Here is a 16,039-nt window from a genome sequence, read left to right as displayed (position 1 = left end):
TATTGCAAAGCTGTAGTAATCAGATCAGAATGGTATTGCCATAAAAACAGACATATGAATCAATGGAACAGAATAGAGAGCCCAGAAATACACCCAAACATCTATGACCAAATAATTTATGACAAAAGCCAAGAATATGCAGTGGAGAAAGGACAGTCTATTCAATAAATAGTGTTGGGAAGACTGAATGACCATATAGGAAATAATGAAGCTGGACCACTGTCTTATACCATACACAATAATTAACTCAAAATGGATTAAAGACGTGAATGTAAGACCTGAAATAAAAAATTCATAGAAGAAAACATAGATGGTAAGCCCTTTAAATCAGTCTTGGCAATGATTTTTTTTGGTGAGAAAAAGGCAGCAAAAGCAAAAATAACAAGTGGGGCTACATCAAACTGAAACGTGCTATACAGCAGAGGAAACCATCAACAAAATGTAAAAGCAGCTTACTTGGTGGGAGAAAATACTTGCAAATCATATCTGATAAGGGGTTAACATCTAAAATATGTAAAGGACTCCTACAATTAATTAAATAGCAAAAACACAAACTATATAATTTGAAAATGGTCAAAGGATATGAATAGACATTTTTGCAAAGTTGTACGTATACCTAACAGGTTCATGAGAAGATGGTCGACATCATTAATCATCAGTAAAATGCAAATCAAAGCCACAATGAAATATCCTCTCACACCTAACAAAATGGCTATTAACAAAAAAGTCAAAAGAGGGATGTCTGGGTGGCTCAGTGAAGTGTGACTCTTGATTTCTGCTCAGGTTAGTATCTCAAGGTTCAGTTCCTGAGATTGACCCCCACTTTGGACAGTGCAGAACCTGCTTGGGAATCTCTCTCTGCACCTCCCCTACTCATATACACACACTCTCTCTAAATAGACCTTAAAAAAAAGACAAAAGATAACAGACAAAAGATAACAATTGCTGGCAAGGGTGTGAAAAAAAAAAAAGGAACTGTTGTACGCTGTTGGTGGGAATGTAGATTGGTGCAGCCACTATGGAAAACAGTATAGAGGTTCCTCAAAAAATAAAAAATAGAATATGACATGATCCAACAATTTCACTTCTGGGTATTATCTGAAGAAAACAAAAACACTAGAAAAGATACATGCACCCCGTGTTTATTGAAGCATTATTTACAATAACTAAGATATAGAAACAAACCTGAATGTCCATTGACATACCAATAAAGAAGACATGATATATATGTACAGGGGAATATTATTCAGCCAAAAAAAATGATACCTTGCCATTTGTAACAATATGGATTGACCTTGAGGACATTATGCTAAGTGAAATAGGTCAGACAAAGACGTACAATACGGTCTCACTTAAATGTGCAGTCTAAAACTAAACTCATAGATTGGTGAGCAGATTAGTGGTTGCCAGAGGCTGGGGATGGGGAAGTGGGAGAAATGGGTGAAAGGAGTCAAAAAGTGCAAACTTCTAGTTAGAAATAAGCCATGGGGTTGTAATACACAGTATTTTACTATAGTTAATAGTACTGTACTACATATTTAAAAATTACTAAATCTTAAAATTCTCCTTATAAGAAAATTATACTTATGTATGATGATAGATCTTAACTGGACTTCCTGTGATTATTTTACAGTAAACACAAATACTGAGTAATTATGTTTATACTCGAAACTAATATTGTATGTGAACTATACCTTAATTTTAAAAAGCCTTGGCAAGTAAAAAGAATATATAGCTAAAATAAGGAACAAATATGTTTTTCATAGATATCTACAGAAAAAATGGAAGCCAGTGGCTTCAGTTACTTATCTAAGAAAATCAGATATTTAGTTCTTTGAATTTAATGATGTCTGAAAAGTGAATTTTACTTTTTTATTTTATTATCTATTTATTTATTTATTTATTTATTTATTCTTAATTTATTTTTTTAATTTATCCAAGTTAGTTAGCATTTAGTGCAACAAAGATTTCAGGAGTAGATTCCTTAATGCCCCTTACCCATTTAGCTCACCCCCACCCCCACAACCTCTCCAGTAACCCTCTGTTTGTTCTTCATATTTAAGAGTCTCTTATGTTTTGTCCCCCACCCTGTTTTATATTATTTTTGCTTCCCTTCCATTATGTTCATCTGTTTTGTATCTTAAATTCCTCATATGAGTGAAGTCATATGATATTCGTCTTTCTCTGACTAATTTTGCTTAGCATAATAACCTCTAGTTCATCCATGTAGTTACAAATGGCAAGATTTCATTCTTTTTGGTTGCCAAGTAATACTCTATTGTGTATACATATACCACGTCTACTTTATCCATTCATCCTTTGATGGACGTTGGGGCTCTTTCCATACTTTGGCTACTGTTGACAGTGCTGCTGTAAACATTGGGGTGCATGTGCCCCTTCGAAACAGCATACCTGTATCCCTCGGATAAATACCGGTAGTGTAATTGCTGGGTTGTGGGGTAGTTCTATTTTTAATTTTTTGAGGAAACTCCGTACTGTTTTCCAGAGTGGCTGCACCAGTTTGCATTCTTACCAGCAGTGCAAGAGAGATCCTTTCTCTGCACCCTTGCCAACATCTGTTGTTGCCTGAGTTGTTAATGTTAGCCATTCTGACAGGTGTGAGGTGGTATCTTATTCTGGTTTTGATTTGTATTTCCCTGATGATGAGTGATGTTGAGCAGTTTTTCATGTGTCAGTTGGCCATCTGGATGTCTTCTTTGAAGACGTGTCTGTTCATGTCTTTTGCCCATTTCTTCACTGGATTATTTGATTTTTGGGTATTGAGTTTGATAAGTTCTTTATAGATTTTGGACACTAACCCTTTATCTGATATGTCGTCTATAAATAAATATCTTCTCCCATTCCATCGGTTGCCTTTTAGTTTTGCTGATTGTTTCCTTTGCTGTGCAGAGCCTTTTATTTTGATGAGGTCCCAATAGTTTATTTTTGCTTTTGTTTCCCTGGCCTCCGGAGATGTGTTGAATAAGAAGTTGCTGTGGCCAAGATCAAAGAGTTTTTTGCCTGCTTTCTCCTCGAGGGTTTGGATGGCTTCCTGTCTTACGTTTAGATCTTTGATCCATTTTGGAGTTTTTTTGTGTGTGTATGGTGTAAGAAAGTGGTCCAGGATCATTTTTCTGCCTGCTGCTGCCCAGTTTTCCCAGCACCACTTGCTGAAGAGACTTGAAAAGTGAATTTTAGGGAGTTTGTTTATAACATGACAATTGTTTTAAAGAGTTGGAAATTTCATATTATTTAAAATTTTGTTATTTAAGTTATCTTCATTTTCTCTGATTTATCCTAGGAAAATCATTTAGAAACAAAGATGATCAATGCTGGCTTACGATATGGATATGAGTATCTGGGTAATTCCCCTAGACTGGTTATTACTCCGCTCACTGATCGATGTTACAGGTAAACTTGCTAACTTAAGGGTCTATTGGACATAAATTTCACTCACCCCTAGACCACTAAATCTTTAAAAGAATTATCTTTGACTCAGCAAATGTATTTTATGTTATCTTTTCCTAGATTCTTAATACTCCTCTCAACTTGATTTTCAGTTTCTCGTTTTCTGCTGGCTTTTTCCTCTCAGCTCTGGAGCTAAATATTGCCAGATTTTGCTGCTGTTTTTTTTACACTATTCGTTTCTTCTTTCCTTGAAACTTTCTCTTTGTTTTGGATCATTTAAGGCAAACTGTTGCTTCCCCAGAAACGCAGAATTTTGTAGATTTCTGTTTTCATGCAGTGTTTCGTACCATGACTCATGGTTTCCCAAATGTTCTCATTCACTTTCAGGCTTTAATAGCCTACATTCTGAAGATCCACAAATCTATACCTCCAGCCAAGGTCTCTCCTGTAAACTTGTGCTACATACATGCCTGGTTGGGTATCTCCATTAGATAGCTCATAGGTATTTATGTTTATACTTTTTCTATCAGGTTTCTGAATAATAAAAAGGCTTTAACAACTTTAATCCAAGTTCCCATCTCCTGTATTCCAAATTATTGTCAAAAACGAAAAATGTTATTTTTTTTCAGATATTAACAGTTCATATAGGTATAATATCAAAGTTAGCATCTTCCATCCAATTAAAAAATCTTTTTAATGTTTGTTTATTTTTGAGAAAGAGAGAGTGCAAGCAGGGGAGGTGCAGAGAGAGAGAAGGAGACACAGGATCTAAAGCAGGATCCAGGCTCTGAGCTGTCAGCACAGAGCCTGACCGTGGGGCTCGAGCTCATGAACCATGAGATCATGACCTGAGCCAAAGTTGGACGTTCAAGCAACTGAGCCACCCAGGTGCCCCTCTTTCATCCAACTTAAAACTCCCCTTCTCTCCCAGCTTGAGCTTAACTCAGACACAAAGCCTGCATTTGGAGAGGCAAATGTGTTCAGTCTTTTGTCAGTTTTATCCCTGTCCTTAGCATCTGTCCCTCAATAGCTCACCTGTGGCTCCTCCAATGTTGAAGGTTAATGGAGGAGGGGAGAAGGAAAGGGAGAGGTGGGTTTACATGTGACAAGTGTCTTGTGTGACAACTATCTCTTGGCTATTTAGTGCCCTCAGTGGGGATGCAAGCCTAGATACGCCAGATCTCCCATGGGATATTTATGTGGGTTTTCTGGAACTTCCCCCATCCCCTAGTTACCTGTGTAAAATGCCTTCTCTGGCTGGCTGCTGGTGACTTTTGCTTCAGCCTCTGTCTGAGGTCAACCACGCACTGACATTCACCTTGGGATCTTTTCTGATTCTAAGTGGGTCTTCTGCACAGAGTCCCATTCAATGTGACTCAAATCTACCTCCCTTCCAGTGGGATCTGGATCTGGTCAGATGATAAACATACATTTATTTTGCCAGTTATATGAGTACATCTCTCTCACTGTTACAGTTTTCCCTGATTCTGCCATCAGAAGCAGCTACAGGCATTCTCTTGGTGCTAAATATTTTAAGTTGTGATTGAATTCCCAGTTCCTGTATTTTACAAATTCCGGGGGTCAGTGTGTCAAGCTTTTTGAATAGTTCTCTAAAGCTCCTCAGGTAGCTTGGGAGAGGGGTAGGTGCTGCTCTTCTTCTCTACGGAGGAATGGGAAATAGACAACATAATGGCAGCTCTTTCCAAAGAAATCTTACTCTTGACCCGTCATTTACAAGCTTCCTAGCCAATCTCTACATGCCCTGGTGCTAGGTGACCAATTTTACTTTCTGTAAGATAAGATGGCATACATTGCTCTCAGCTTGGGTTTTTAATAAACATTCCAAGACAGAAAGAGCTCTATTTGTATATTGTTAGACTTTTTTATACTTTACAGCTAATGTTTATATATGTTTATCAAAAATTTTATCATTGTCTTTACTCCCTATTGCTTCTTCCTTTGCCGTCTTTCTGGTTTAATTTTTCTTCTTACTAGGCGACATCTTTTAGTAATTATTTCAGCGAGGTTCTGCAAATAATAAGCTCTATCAATCTTTGTCTAAAAAAAATCTGGTCTTCACTCAATTATTAGATGACAGGTTAGTTAGGTATAGAACCATAAGTGAATCATAATTTCCCCTCAGCTCTCCAAAGTTATTATTCTCCTGGCATTCATTGCTACTACTTATTAGTGTGTTACTGTAATTATGATTCCTTTGTAGGTAAATTCTTTCTATTGTAGTTTTTAAGATTTTGTTGATGTTCACTGTAATGTTACTAGATGTGGGTAAGTTTTCATTTATTCCACTTGAGACTTTTCACTTCATATCTTTCTTCAATTCTGGCAAATTCTCAGCCATTGCTTTTTAAATTTCGACTTCTCTGCAGTCTCTTCCTTCTTCTATGGTATCTCAACTTTTTTTTATATTCTATCTCAGAATCTTCCTGGGTGATTTCCTCACATACCTTCTAGTGCAGAATTCTGTTTTTTCCATGGTTACTCTATTTAATCTGTTAACTTTTTAAAAAGTTCAGTCATTAGAGGTGCCTGGGTGGCTAAGTCCGTTAAGCGTCTGACTTGGACTTAGGTCATGATCTCACAGTTTGTGAGTTCGGGAACCATGCTGGCTGGGTTCTGTGCTGACAGCTCAGAGCCTGGAGCCTTGCTTCACATTCTGTGTCTGCCTCTCTCTCTGCTCCTCCCCTGTTCATGCTCGTGCTTTCTCTCTCTCCCTCTCTCTGTCTCTCTCTCAAATATAAACATTAAAAAAAAAGTTCAATGACTACATTTTTTATTGCTAGAGTTCAAGTTGTCTCTTTTATGAAATTGGCTTTTTTCCCCCTCACAATTTTCTTATGTCTATTGCTTTTTATTAAAATCTAATCGAATAAACCACCAGGATGCCAAAGAGTACCATGTACGCAGTAATCCTCCCACACCTTTGTCCATCTGCCACTGCAAGTCTGACTCTTAATTTAGATCCCTCTCTCTCTAGTTTTAATCGTGAGCTCCTTTTTTAGTAAGGGTCATTTCCCCATGCAGTCTTACATTTCCTCAGCTGTGGAGGTGTCCATGGGGAGCAGTTTCACATTTACCTCTGAAAAGGGCTCTAGGGTTTTCTTTGGTCCAGAACAAAATTTCAAGGTTAATTTCTTAGTTTGGGTTCACATGCCCATGAATAATGGATATTGGGACCATACCCCTATGAATGATGTAGGCTTTTGATTGGGTGCTACATGAAGTATAAGCTTCCTAACTCCTCTGTAGTTGATTCTTTGTCTTTTTTGAGTAGGCTGCTAAAATAACTTTACTTCCTCTTTAGAGAGAAGTCAGTTTTTCAAGGCCTCTAAGTTTATATAGGTAAATCTATTTCAGCTCTTCACCTTGCTCAGTTCTAAGAATTTTTCTATTCCGTGTGGTAGTAAATACACTTGTGTTTGTATGCAGATCCCAAAACAATATGCACCTCTTAGTTTAAGCACCTAATTACTGACAGCATTGCATTTCCTCTTCTTTGGTGATTTCCTTTCCGTTCTTTCAAAAATGGCTATGTATTTCCAAAGTTAGTATTTTTTTCTATGTAGCATTTCCAAATTCTTATAATTAGGGGCATTGGATGGTTTACGGCCTCAGCTGAATTCTCCATATTGACCAGAGTCAGCATTGAATTTCAAAAGTGTGTTTGTTCTGACTTTGTCATATATAATCAGCTATTCACAAATTAAATATGATAACAGATAAAGTAATGCACAGAGATTTTCCGAGATTCATGGGAAGGAAGAAATTATTTAAGAGGAAGGAGAAAATTTGGCTGTCAGTTTAAACTTTTCCTCTGTTCATAATAGATATTTAAGAATAACATTATTCTACAAAGATTGCTTATTGCTTCTATTTCAGGACCTTGTTTGGAGCTCTTCACCTGCACCTTGGAGGAGCACCTGAAGGGCCAGCTGGCACAGGAAAGACCGAAACTACCAAAGATTTAGCAAAAGCAGTGGCCAAACAGTGTGTTGTTTTCAACTGCTCTGATGGGTTGGATTATCTAGCTTTAGGGAAATTCTTTAAGGTTTGAATTGACTCATTTCTTTACAAAACGATGACTTCTCAGAGAGGAAGTTCATTTATAATGAAAGATAATTTAATGCAAGTATAGGACTTATTTGTATTTTAAGTAAAATTAAAACACTATTTTCATTCTCAAGAGGAGTAGGGTTATTTCAAAAGCTTACCTGAGAAGGAACTGTCCCTCAGCCCCCAGCCCCTGCTGTGATGGGTCAATATTACTAATAGGAATGAGTGGTGTCCCTTCCGTATACTGGGGCAGTTAAAAATGTGAGAACAAATACATCACGTAAAGACTGTGGGGAATCTCTTCTTTAACCTATAGCTCTTATTATTAACAAGTCATGATTTAGTAATTTACTTTCATAGATACTCTCTAGTTAATCTTTTTTTGTGAAGTTAAAATCCACTTTTTATTCTTATTCTGAGTCAGATTCTCACTCCTAGGAGTCTGTAAGATTACAAAAGGGGGAAGTTAAAAATATAACATCCTTGTCTAAAAACCCATGACATCTGGGGCGCCTGGGTGGCTCAATCAGTTAAGCATCCGACTTTGGATCAGGTCATGATCTCAAGGTTTGTGAGTTTGAGCCCCACGTCCAGCTCTGTGTTGACAGCTCAGAGCCTGGAGCCTGCTTCAGATTCTGTGTCTCTGTCTCTCTGCCCCTCCCCTGCTCATTCTCTCTCTCTCTCTCTCTCTCAAAAATAAATAAACATTAAAAAAAATTAAACCTATGAATATCTGGTCTTTTTAACATTTTATTGCTACAGCCTATTATTCCTTAAAATGTTAGTTGGTACAGTTGACCACAGAATTATCCATTTGGGATTATGGGTTCTGTTTATGTGTATGTTTCTGTAAAGATTCTGTAATTCTTACCTTTAAATATTCTGTAATTATTTTCCAAATTTTTTTCAGAAAAGTTAACATTAAAAATGCACATACACAAATTCACAAAAAAAGAATATACAAATCCTACCCTATACAATAAACTGTTCTGGCTGAAATACAACCTAGTCATTTTATAACAGATATGGAATATAAAAAGTGTCTGCCTTTGTGATGCTGAAACGATTAGAAGAAGATTTTAAAAGTCAAAATTATAATAAGTATCAAAAAAACATTCGAATGACCCCTTATCACATTAATCATACTCTGTAATGACACGCAATCTTACTGTAATGATTACTTATGAAAGAGATAGTAAATCTTAAAGAGTCTGTGTGTAGTGTAGTTTGAACAGCTATTATATTCCTAAATGTTTAAAGGAAAGTCTGGTATGTACCACTCAGTTTTTGAATGTATATAATGATATTCTTCATTCTTTGCTATAGATTCATATACTTTTGATATTAAAGTTGCTTATTGATAAGTATGTGTTGGTTACATACTTTGTGTTAGGAACATGCTGAATAATGGGGGTACAGAATGAGACAGACATGGGTCTTACTATTAAGAACCTCACAATCCTTATAATTGATTGAATATGTAACTTCAAAAGCATTTTTTGTTCTCTGTGATTTCTAATTCTTTTATGATATGCAGAGATCAAAGTCATAGCCTTCTCTAATGAAAATGTACTAATCTTCGAAATTCATGGAGTTCACGTTTAATCCAGTGTGATTCAGTAGTGGAACTGTGTATAAATCCAAGGTCAGGCACTATTAGCTGTGTGGCCTTTTATTAATTACTTAATATCTTGTATGATATAGTCTTAGTTTCTTTACATAAAAGACATGCATCATGCCTGGCATCTACCAGGTACTTAATGAAACACATATACATACACATACAATCTACAGGAAATGCATTCAATAAATGTCAAATTGATTTTTTTTAAGTAAATTTGAATTTGGACTGAGCTACTCAAGCTTGGTTTTCCAGTTTCCTTTAATGACCAAAGGACACATATTTGTGAGGTAGTTTTGAGTTAGAAGTGCAAACTAGGGCCTGAGACTGTTAGTTGACTGTTAAGGTCCTTAGACCACAAAGTAGTCTCATTAGCAAAGAAGTCATCTTATTTAGAGAATTATTGCAATCTAGAAAATGAGAAAATAAAATCTAGAAAATAAAAAATTGCATGTAGAAAAAGCAAGCAAAATCAACTTGTATAAAAAAAAAGTAAGAAAGGCTTTGAGATTTCAGGTATACATCTAAATGCCAAAAGATATACAGAAAATAAAAAGCAATAGACCAATTGGACAATTTTCCAACTGATCAAACTCCTTATTCATGGAGAATAATGAATTTCTAATAAAAAATAATATGCTGTCTTTAAAGATAAAGGTGAATAAGGAATTTCCTTGCTAGGATATTAAATCCTTGAAAACATCAGGTGAAAATGCAACATTTCAATGCAACATTCAATCAGATATAATTGAAAAATTTCATTACTCTTTTCTCCCAGGGACTGTTATCTTGTGGCGCCTGGGCTTGCTTTGATGAGTTTAACAGAATTGATTTGGAAGTACTGTCTGTGGTTGCTCAACAAATTCTTACTATCCAAAGAGGTAATGGACTAGTTTGTCTCTGCATTATGTGAAAACAGAAATATGAGAGGCAGTGCATGGCACAAATCGTATTTATATGTGGAATTGCTAATGCATTTCATTCTTGATGACCCACAGGTATTAATGCAGGTACTGATATACTGGTGTTTGAAGGAACCGAGTTAAAACTCGACCCCACGTGTGCTGTCTTTATAACAATGAACCCTGGATATGCAGGGCGATCAGAACTGCCAGATAATCTGAAGGTACAGAAGGGGCAATTATATCATCTATTTCCTTTCTGTAGTTTATAAAGTTAATAGGTAAAAAAGAAAGAACATGTCATCTTTGAATTTTATGCAAAACATTTGCTTTTGGATGTTATAGAACACTCTTTTAGAAAATAATTTGTAAAGCTTTGAGTGCCCTTAGAAAATAAATATGCAAACCCAGTGCAGTTTCCAAATTTGTGTTTAAAAAATAATGATAATTGGGGCTCCTGGCTGTGGCTCAGTCAGTAGAGCATTCAACTCTTGATCTCAGGGTTGTGAGTTCAAGCCCCACGTTGGGCATGGAGCCTACTAAAAAAAATAATGATAATTACAGAAAATTAGAAAATACAGGAAATGCTGAAAAAGATACCCATCCTATTCTTTACTATATTATATCCCACAATTTTAAATGCCTTTTAAAATGCTCATTTTAAATGGTGGAATCAGGCAATTGTGTATGCTCAGTTTTTTTTCCAGGTTAACATTATAGCATGAGCATTTTCCTGTCTGTATAAACGTAATTCAAAACAGCAAATAATTTTACTGCATTGTGCCTTACTGTTATTTAGGTTGCTTTTAGTTTTCCTTTGTTATAAATAATAATGCAATGGCAATTTTTACTTAAGGCTTTTCTCTATTTTAAAATATTTCCTTAAGTATGGCCATAGGACCAAGTGCTGTGTTGCTGAATCGCCTTCCAACAGAGGCTGAAATAATTCACAGCTCACATCAACTCTCAGTTCTCATTTATACCCAACATTATTTTTTTTTTCTTGGTAAAATGAGCAAAACACTTTGCTAATTCAATATAGAATCTTCACTTAAAAAACAAAAAGTTGATTGTGAGAGAAATATGGCATTTCCCCATATCTTAGGCATTTTATATCCTTTTCTGATAAACTGCATCTGTGGCTAGTGCATAAAGAACAATGTTGAAGGATAATGCAATGGTAATTGTGGATCTAAAACCGAGTCCCCTGGAGCTTGCTTCACTATTTACTATTCACTATTCACATATTTAGATGGACTTCTTAGACTAGGTGAGGAATTTTTCTCTTCCACCAAAAAGACTTGATTCAACCAATTGCTACCCAGTATTTGGTATTTGTATTCCATGCACTTTTATATGTTAGATGTTTTAGTACTTTGCCTTAGTGAAGGATGGTATGATTAAAAAATAAAAACTGGTAAATCTTCTTTTATCTAAGAAGCATTTTGCAACTTTTCATTGTGGTTTACATTTGGAAAGCTCTTTTTGTAGCAGTGCTTTTATTTGCTGTTTTTCTTAAGTAGGATCAACGTGATTACATAGTATTTGTAAAGGCAGAAATGTGTGAATAGCTCATCATAAAAAGCTGGGACGGTTATTAGCTGAGTGTGTCAATGCCCTTGTAACCTGTAATGCAGGTTGTCTCATGGTTTCATGTGCTGTGCGTGTTGAAATGGTGTCAAAATTATCCACCTGTGGTTCTGTGGGTGATGTATTATTTTCCTTCTACTTTAGACCAAAAGTTGCTCTTAAATTCTGGTAGCTTTGTTGTTCTTCCCACTGTGCAGTCTCCTTAGTTAGAAGTGCTACAGGACGTCTGTTTGCAAGTATACATGGAAACACCTAACAATTTTGAAGAAAATGCCTTAGTCTGAAAAGAAAGAAATCTGTCTTCCTTGAAACAAAAACAAAAGGCTTACTGAGGCCCAGAGGCCTGGAGAATGTCTTCAAAGTCATCCTTGAAGCTTCCCTCTTCTTCACCCAGTGGTTCAGCTGGTCCCCGATAATGGGAATCCTATTTTACAAAAGCCTTATAGTTCTTGCTGCACCCGCTTAGTCTCATCACCACACCTTGTTTCTGTCCCTCTTCAGTCTCCTCTTGTGTGTCTTAGTGCAGCAACCCACTTGTCACCAATCTCTTCCTCACTAAAATTCACTCTAACGAATTCCCCGTTAAAAGTCTACCAGTGTCATCAGAAGAAATCTGATCCTATAACTTCCAGAGTTAAGCTACTGGGCTTTTTGTTTTTGTTTTGCCTGCAGAAAAACAGTTCAAAGTTCTTGGCCTGATCTACAAGAACCTTGGAATTAGGACCCAGCTCCCCCTGTGCTGCCATCTCCCTACGCCTATGTGCATCATGCAGAAAGAGTCCCCTTTTGACATCCTGTACCCCTAGATAAGATCTGCATAGTAGGTCGATTCCTTAAGCACATTTCTACGTTAGAGAAGCTATAGTTAATATTAAAACTATTCTAATCCACTCAACATGACATTTCAGAATAGTCGAATGCTAGAAGCCATGGTAAAACAGGCATATTCCAGATCTTCTAGTATCACAAAGCCAATAACCTGATACATAGCTTTCCAGAAAGATAATGGTCGTGTTGACTATATGTATCAGAATTCATTCAAGCCTGGGTATGAAACTTGGAACTATACTCTTACATTCAAGAAAGTATGTCATTGGGTAAGCCAGAATCTAACTTAAAAATTTTTAAGAGCACTAAATTGCCTTTAAACTTATTGCTGTTACTAACAAATTATTTCTGACACATTTCAGATCAAACCATATCATATCAGTATTTCTCACACACTGTTTGAGAACCATTGAATTAGAATATCCACCCCCATAACAGTTTAGTCCTAAAAATATTTTGAGCAGGATGCTTTCCTCTGTGATATATAAAAAGCAAAGTTAAGTCTTTGGTGAAGGATTCCTATTGGATGGAACATCATGATAACCCCTCAAAACTTCTTTACCACACTCTGTTTTTTGTTCTCTTGGCTACTGATCTGTCTGTTGCATAGTGTTCCACGGCCATATTGCTAGTAGGGCTGAAAGAATGTGAATAGGAATTTGTGAAATACCTGAGGTTGTCAGAGGGAAGCCTACAACACACAGACCTGAATGTTCACCTTAAACTACTAGCAGTTTATACTATTGTGGAAAGACCACACCACCCTAACCTAGCCATGGACCCACTGACTGATTTGTTCATTGATTCATTGATTCATTCATTCTTTTACTTGAGGAAAAAAAAAGCGGTTGAGAAACTACCCTTTTAAAGAGGTACTCTCTATGGCACGTGGGTGTCTTAGTCGGTTAAGTGTCCGATTTCGGCTCAGGTCATGATCTCACAGTTTGTGGGTTCAAGCCCTGCATCGGGCTCTGTGCTGATGGCTCAGAGCCTGGAGCCTACTTCAGATTCTGTGTCTCCCTCTCTATGTCCCTCCCCCACTCATGCCCTGTCTCTCTCTCAAAAAGAAATAAACATTAAAAAAATTTGAAGAGGTACTATGTATATAGTAATTCTCTTGCATTCTTTGTTTCTCAAATATGCAGTGCTTTAGAGCACTTGTTTAAGCTTCTGTGTTCCAAGTTATTTGCTCAAGCTATGTATTTTTAACATTTTATTCTTTCTTTAATGGTAACCTTACTGATAAAATAGGTGTACTAAGGTCTCTAGCTAGTAATTAACACATTGGAAGGATCTTGTTTGATGCAAATCTTTTATTCTCAACCTGGAACAGTCTATAGGATCACTTAAGCGAGATGTCTAATTTTCTATCTGCCTGTGTTTCAGGTAATTCAATGAATGTCCGGAAGATACTTACCAACTATCTGAATAAAAATTGCCATTTTTCTAGGGGCACCTGGCTGGCTCAATCAGTACAGCATGCAACTCTCAGTCTCAGGGTTGTGAGTTCAAGACCCACACTGGGCATGGAGCCTACTTAAAAAAAATTGCCACTTTTCTAGAATATTATTTTTTTTTTCTCTTTAGTACACAAAGGTTCCTGTCTAAATGTACGAGGTATTGAAGTAGGACTTGACACGTAATAACATTCTAAAGTTAAATTTTCTTTTATTTTTTAATTTCTTTTTAATCTTTATTTTTGAGGGAGAGAGAGAGACAGAGCATGAGCAGGGTAGGGGCAGAGAGGGAGGGAGACTCAGAATCCAAAGCAGGCTCCAGGCTCTGAGCTGTCTGCCCAGAGCCCGATGCAGGGCTCAAACCCACGAGCTATGAGATCATGACCTAAGCCAAGGTCAGATGCTTAACTGACTGAGCCACCCAGGTGCCCTGTGAAGTTAAATTTTCTTATTTATTCTTTTAAAATCTGTTGAGCTTTCTCTTTAGTTAGCATCATGTAACATTTATCTATCCCACAACAGTTAAAATATCATGAGAAAAAAATATCTTGGAGCACCTAGGTGGCTCAGTTGGTTAAGAGTACGATTCTTGCTGTTAGCTCAGGTCATGATCTCACAGTTGTGAGATCAAGCCCCACATCAGCGTGGAGGCTGCTTGGGATTCTCTCTCTCTCTCTCTCTCTCTCTCTTTCTCTTTCTTTATCTCTTTATCTCTCAAAAATCAATCAATAAAAATATCTTTACAATTTGGAAAACTGATTTATTTCTATTATTAATTATCTGTGACTTCCAGTTTTCATTTCTTTATGCTTGATGAAAGACTGACATGCTTACTATAGACACAAAAAAGTTAAAAATATCTCAAAATACCTTATTTATCTAACATAGCCTTGTTATTAGGAGTAATCTGATTAGCCCACTGCACATAATTAATTAGATTCCTAGAGAACCTCACTTACAGCCCAGGTCTCCCCAAACCAGGCACTTTTTCACCAGCCCAGAAGAAAAGCCCAGCTTTTGGACATCCCAGCAGAATTGGATACTTTTTCCCTATAATCTGTCACTTGCCAAGAAGAATCAATCTAAGTACCATAAGAATTCATAAGTGTTCTTAAATCATGATTTAAGGAAAAATACTTATACAGAAGTTAATGATATGTATTATAACAATGACAAGAAACCCATTTTTATTTTATTTTTTAAAAGTGTTTATTGATATATTTTGAGAGAGGGAGAGAGAGAGAATGTGAGCAGTGGTGGGGCAGACAGAGAGGGAGAGAGAGAATGCCAAGCCAGCTCCGCACTATCAGCACAGAGCCCTACCTGGGGCTTGATCATACCAGCCCGTGAGATCATGACCTGATTCAAAATCAGGAGTTAGACTCTTAACCAACTGAGCTACCCAGGCACCACTAGAAACCCATTTTTAAAATTAAGTGTTCTTATCTATATGATCTGGACACTGTAATTTAATATTATTGAGGAAGAGCTATAAGGTCATAAGGAAATGCCCAGTAAGTTATCTTTATGATGGTCTTCTTTAAAAAACACCTATTCTGCACTCCTACAGGCTCTCTTTCGGACAGTAGCAATGATGGTGCCTGATTATGCCATGATTGCTGAAATAGTCCTGTACTCCTGTGGGTTCGTCACAGCTCGTCCACTGTCAGTGAAAATCGTGGCCACCTACCGCTTGTGTTCAGAGCAGTTGTCCTCACAACATCACTATGACTATGGCATGAGAGCTGTGAAGTCTGTGCTTACGGCCGCTGGGAATCTAAAGGTAGAGGAGTCAAGTTATTTCTTACTCATAAATTTTGTTGGTAAATTTCAGGGCCATCTGTCTTTACAGAGTTCCAATACTGGCTGGTTTCACCAACTGAAAAAAATTCAGTTGTACTAAAAAATAGTTGATCGTCTGCACATGTGAAAAAGGAAATTTTTAGGGTTTGTAAAAACTTAAATGTAATTCCTAGTGATTTGATTTGAGTTCAGTTCCATAATTTTTTTAAAAAATTTTAATGTTTATTTATTTTTGAGAGAGAGGGAGAGACAGAGTGCCAGCTGGGGAGGGGCAGAGAGAGGGGGAGACACAGAAGCCAAAGCAGGCTCCAGGTTCTGAACTGTCAGCACAGAGCCCAACGTGGGGCTTGAACCCACGA

General features: G+C 36.8%; 1 protein-coding gene across 2 annotated transcripts in view; it reads left to right on the top strand.

Annotated features, from left to right (window-relative positions):
• DNAH7 (dynein axonemal heavy chain 7) overlaps nt 1–16,039 on the top strand; it is a 261,805-nt gene that overhangs the window by 92,465 nt on the left and 153,301 nt on the right. For both annotated transcript variants that reach the window (XM_042949526.1, XM_042949525.1), the window contains 5 exons: nt 3,302–3,411; nt 7,306–7,474; nt 9,879–9,981; nt 10,099–10,226; nt 15,448–15,660. In XM_042949526.1, the coding sequence (XP_042805460.1) occupies nt 3,302–3,411; nt 7,306–7,474; nt 9,879–9,981; nt 10,099–10,226; nt 15,448–15,660 (723 nt within the window). The remainder of the gene's footprint in view (nt 1–3,301; nt 3,412–7,305; nt 7,475–9,878; nt 9,982–10,098; nt 10,227–15,447; nt 15,661–16,039) is intronic.

Source organism: Panthera leo, chromosome C1 (genome assembly GCF_018350215.1).
Source record: "Panthera leo isolate Ple1 chromosome C1, P.leo_Ple1_pat1.1, whole genome shotgun sequence".
In the NCBI taxonomy this organism is placed as follows: domain Eukaryota; kingdom Metazoa; phylum Chordata; class Mammalia; order Carnivora; family Felidae; genus Panthera; species Panthera leo.
This window is presented reverse-complemented; position numbering and strand designations above follow the sequence as displayed.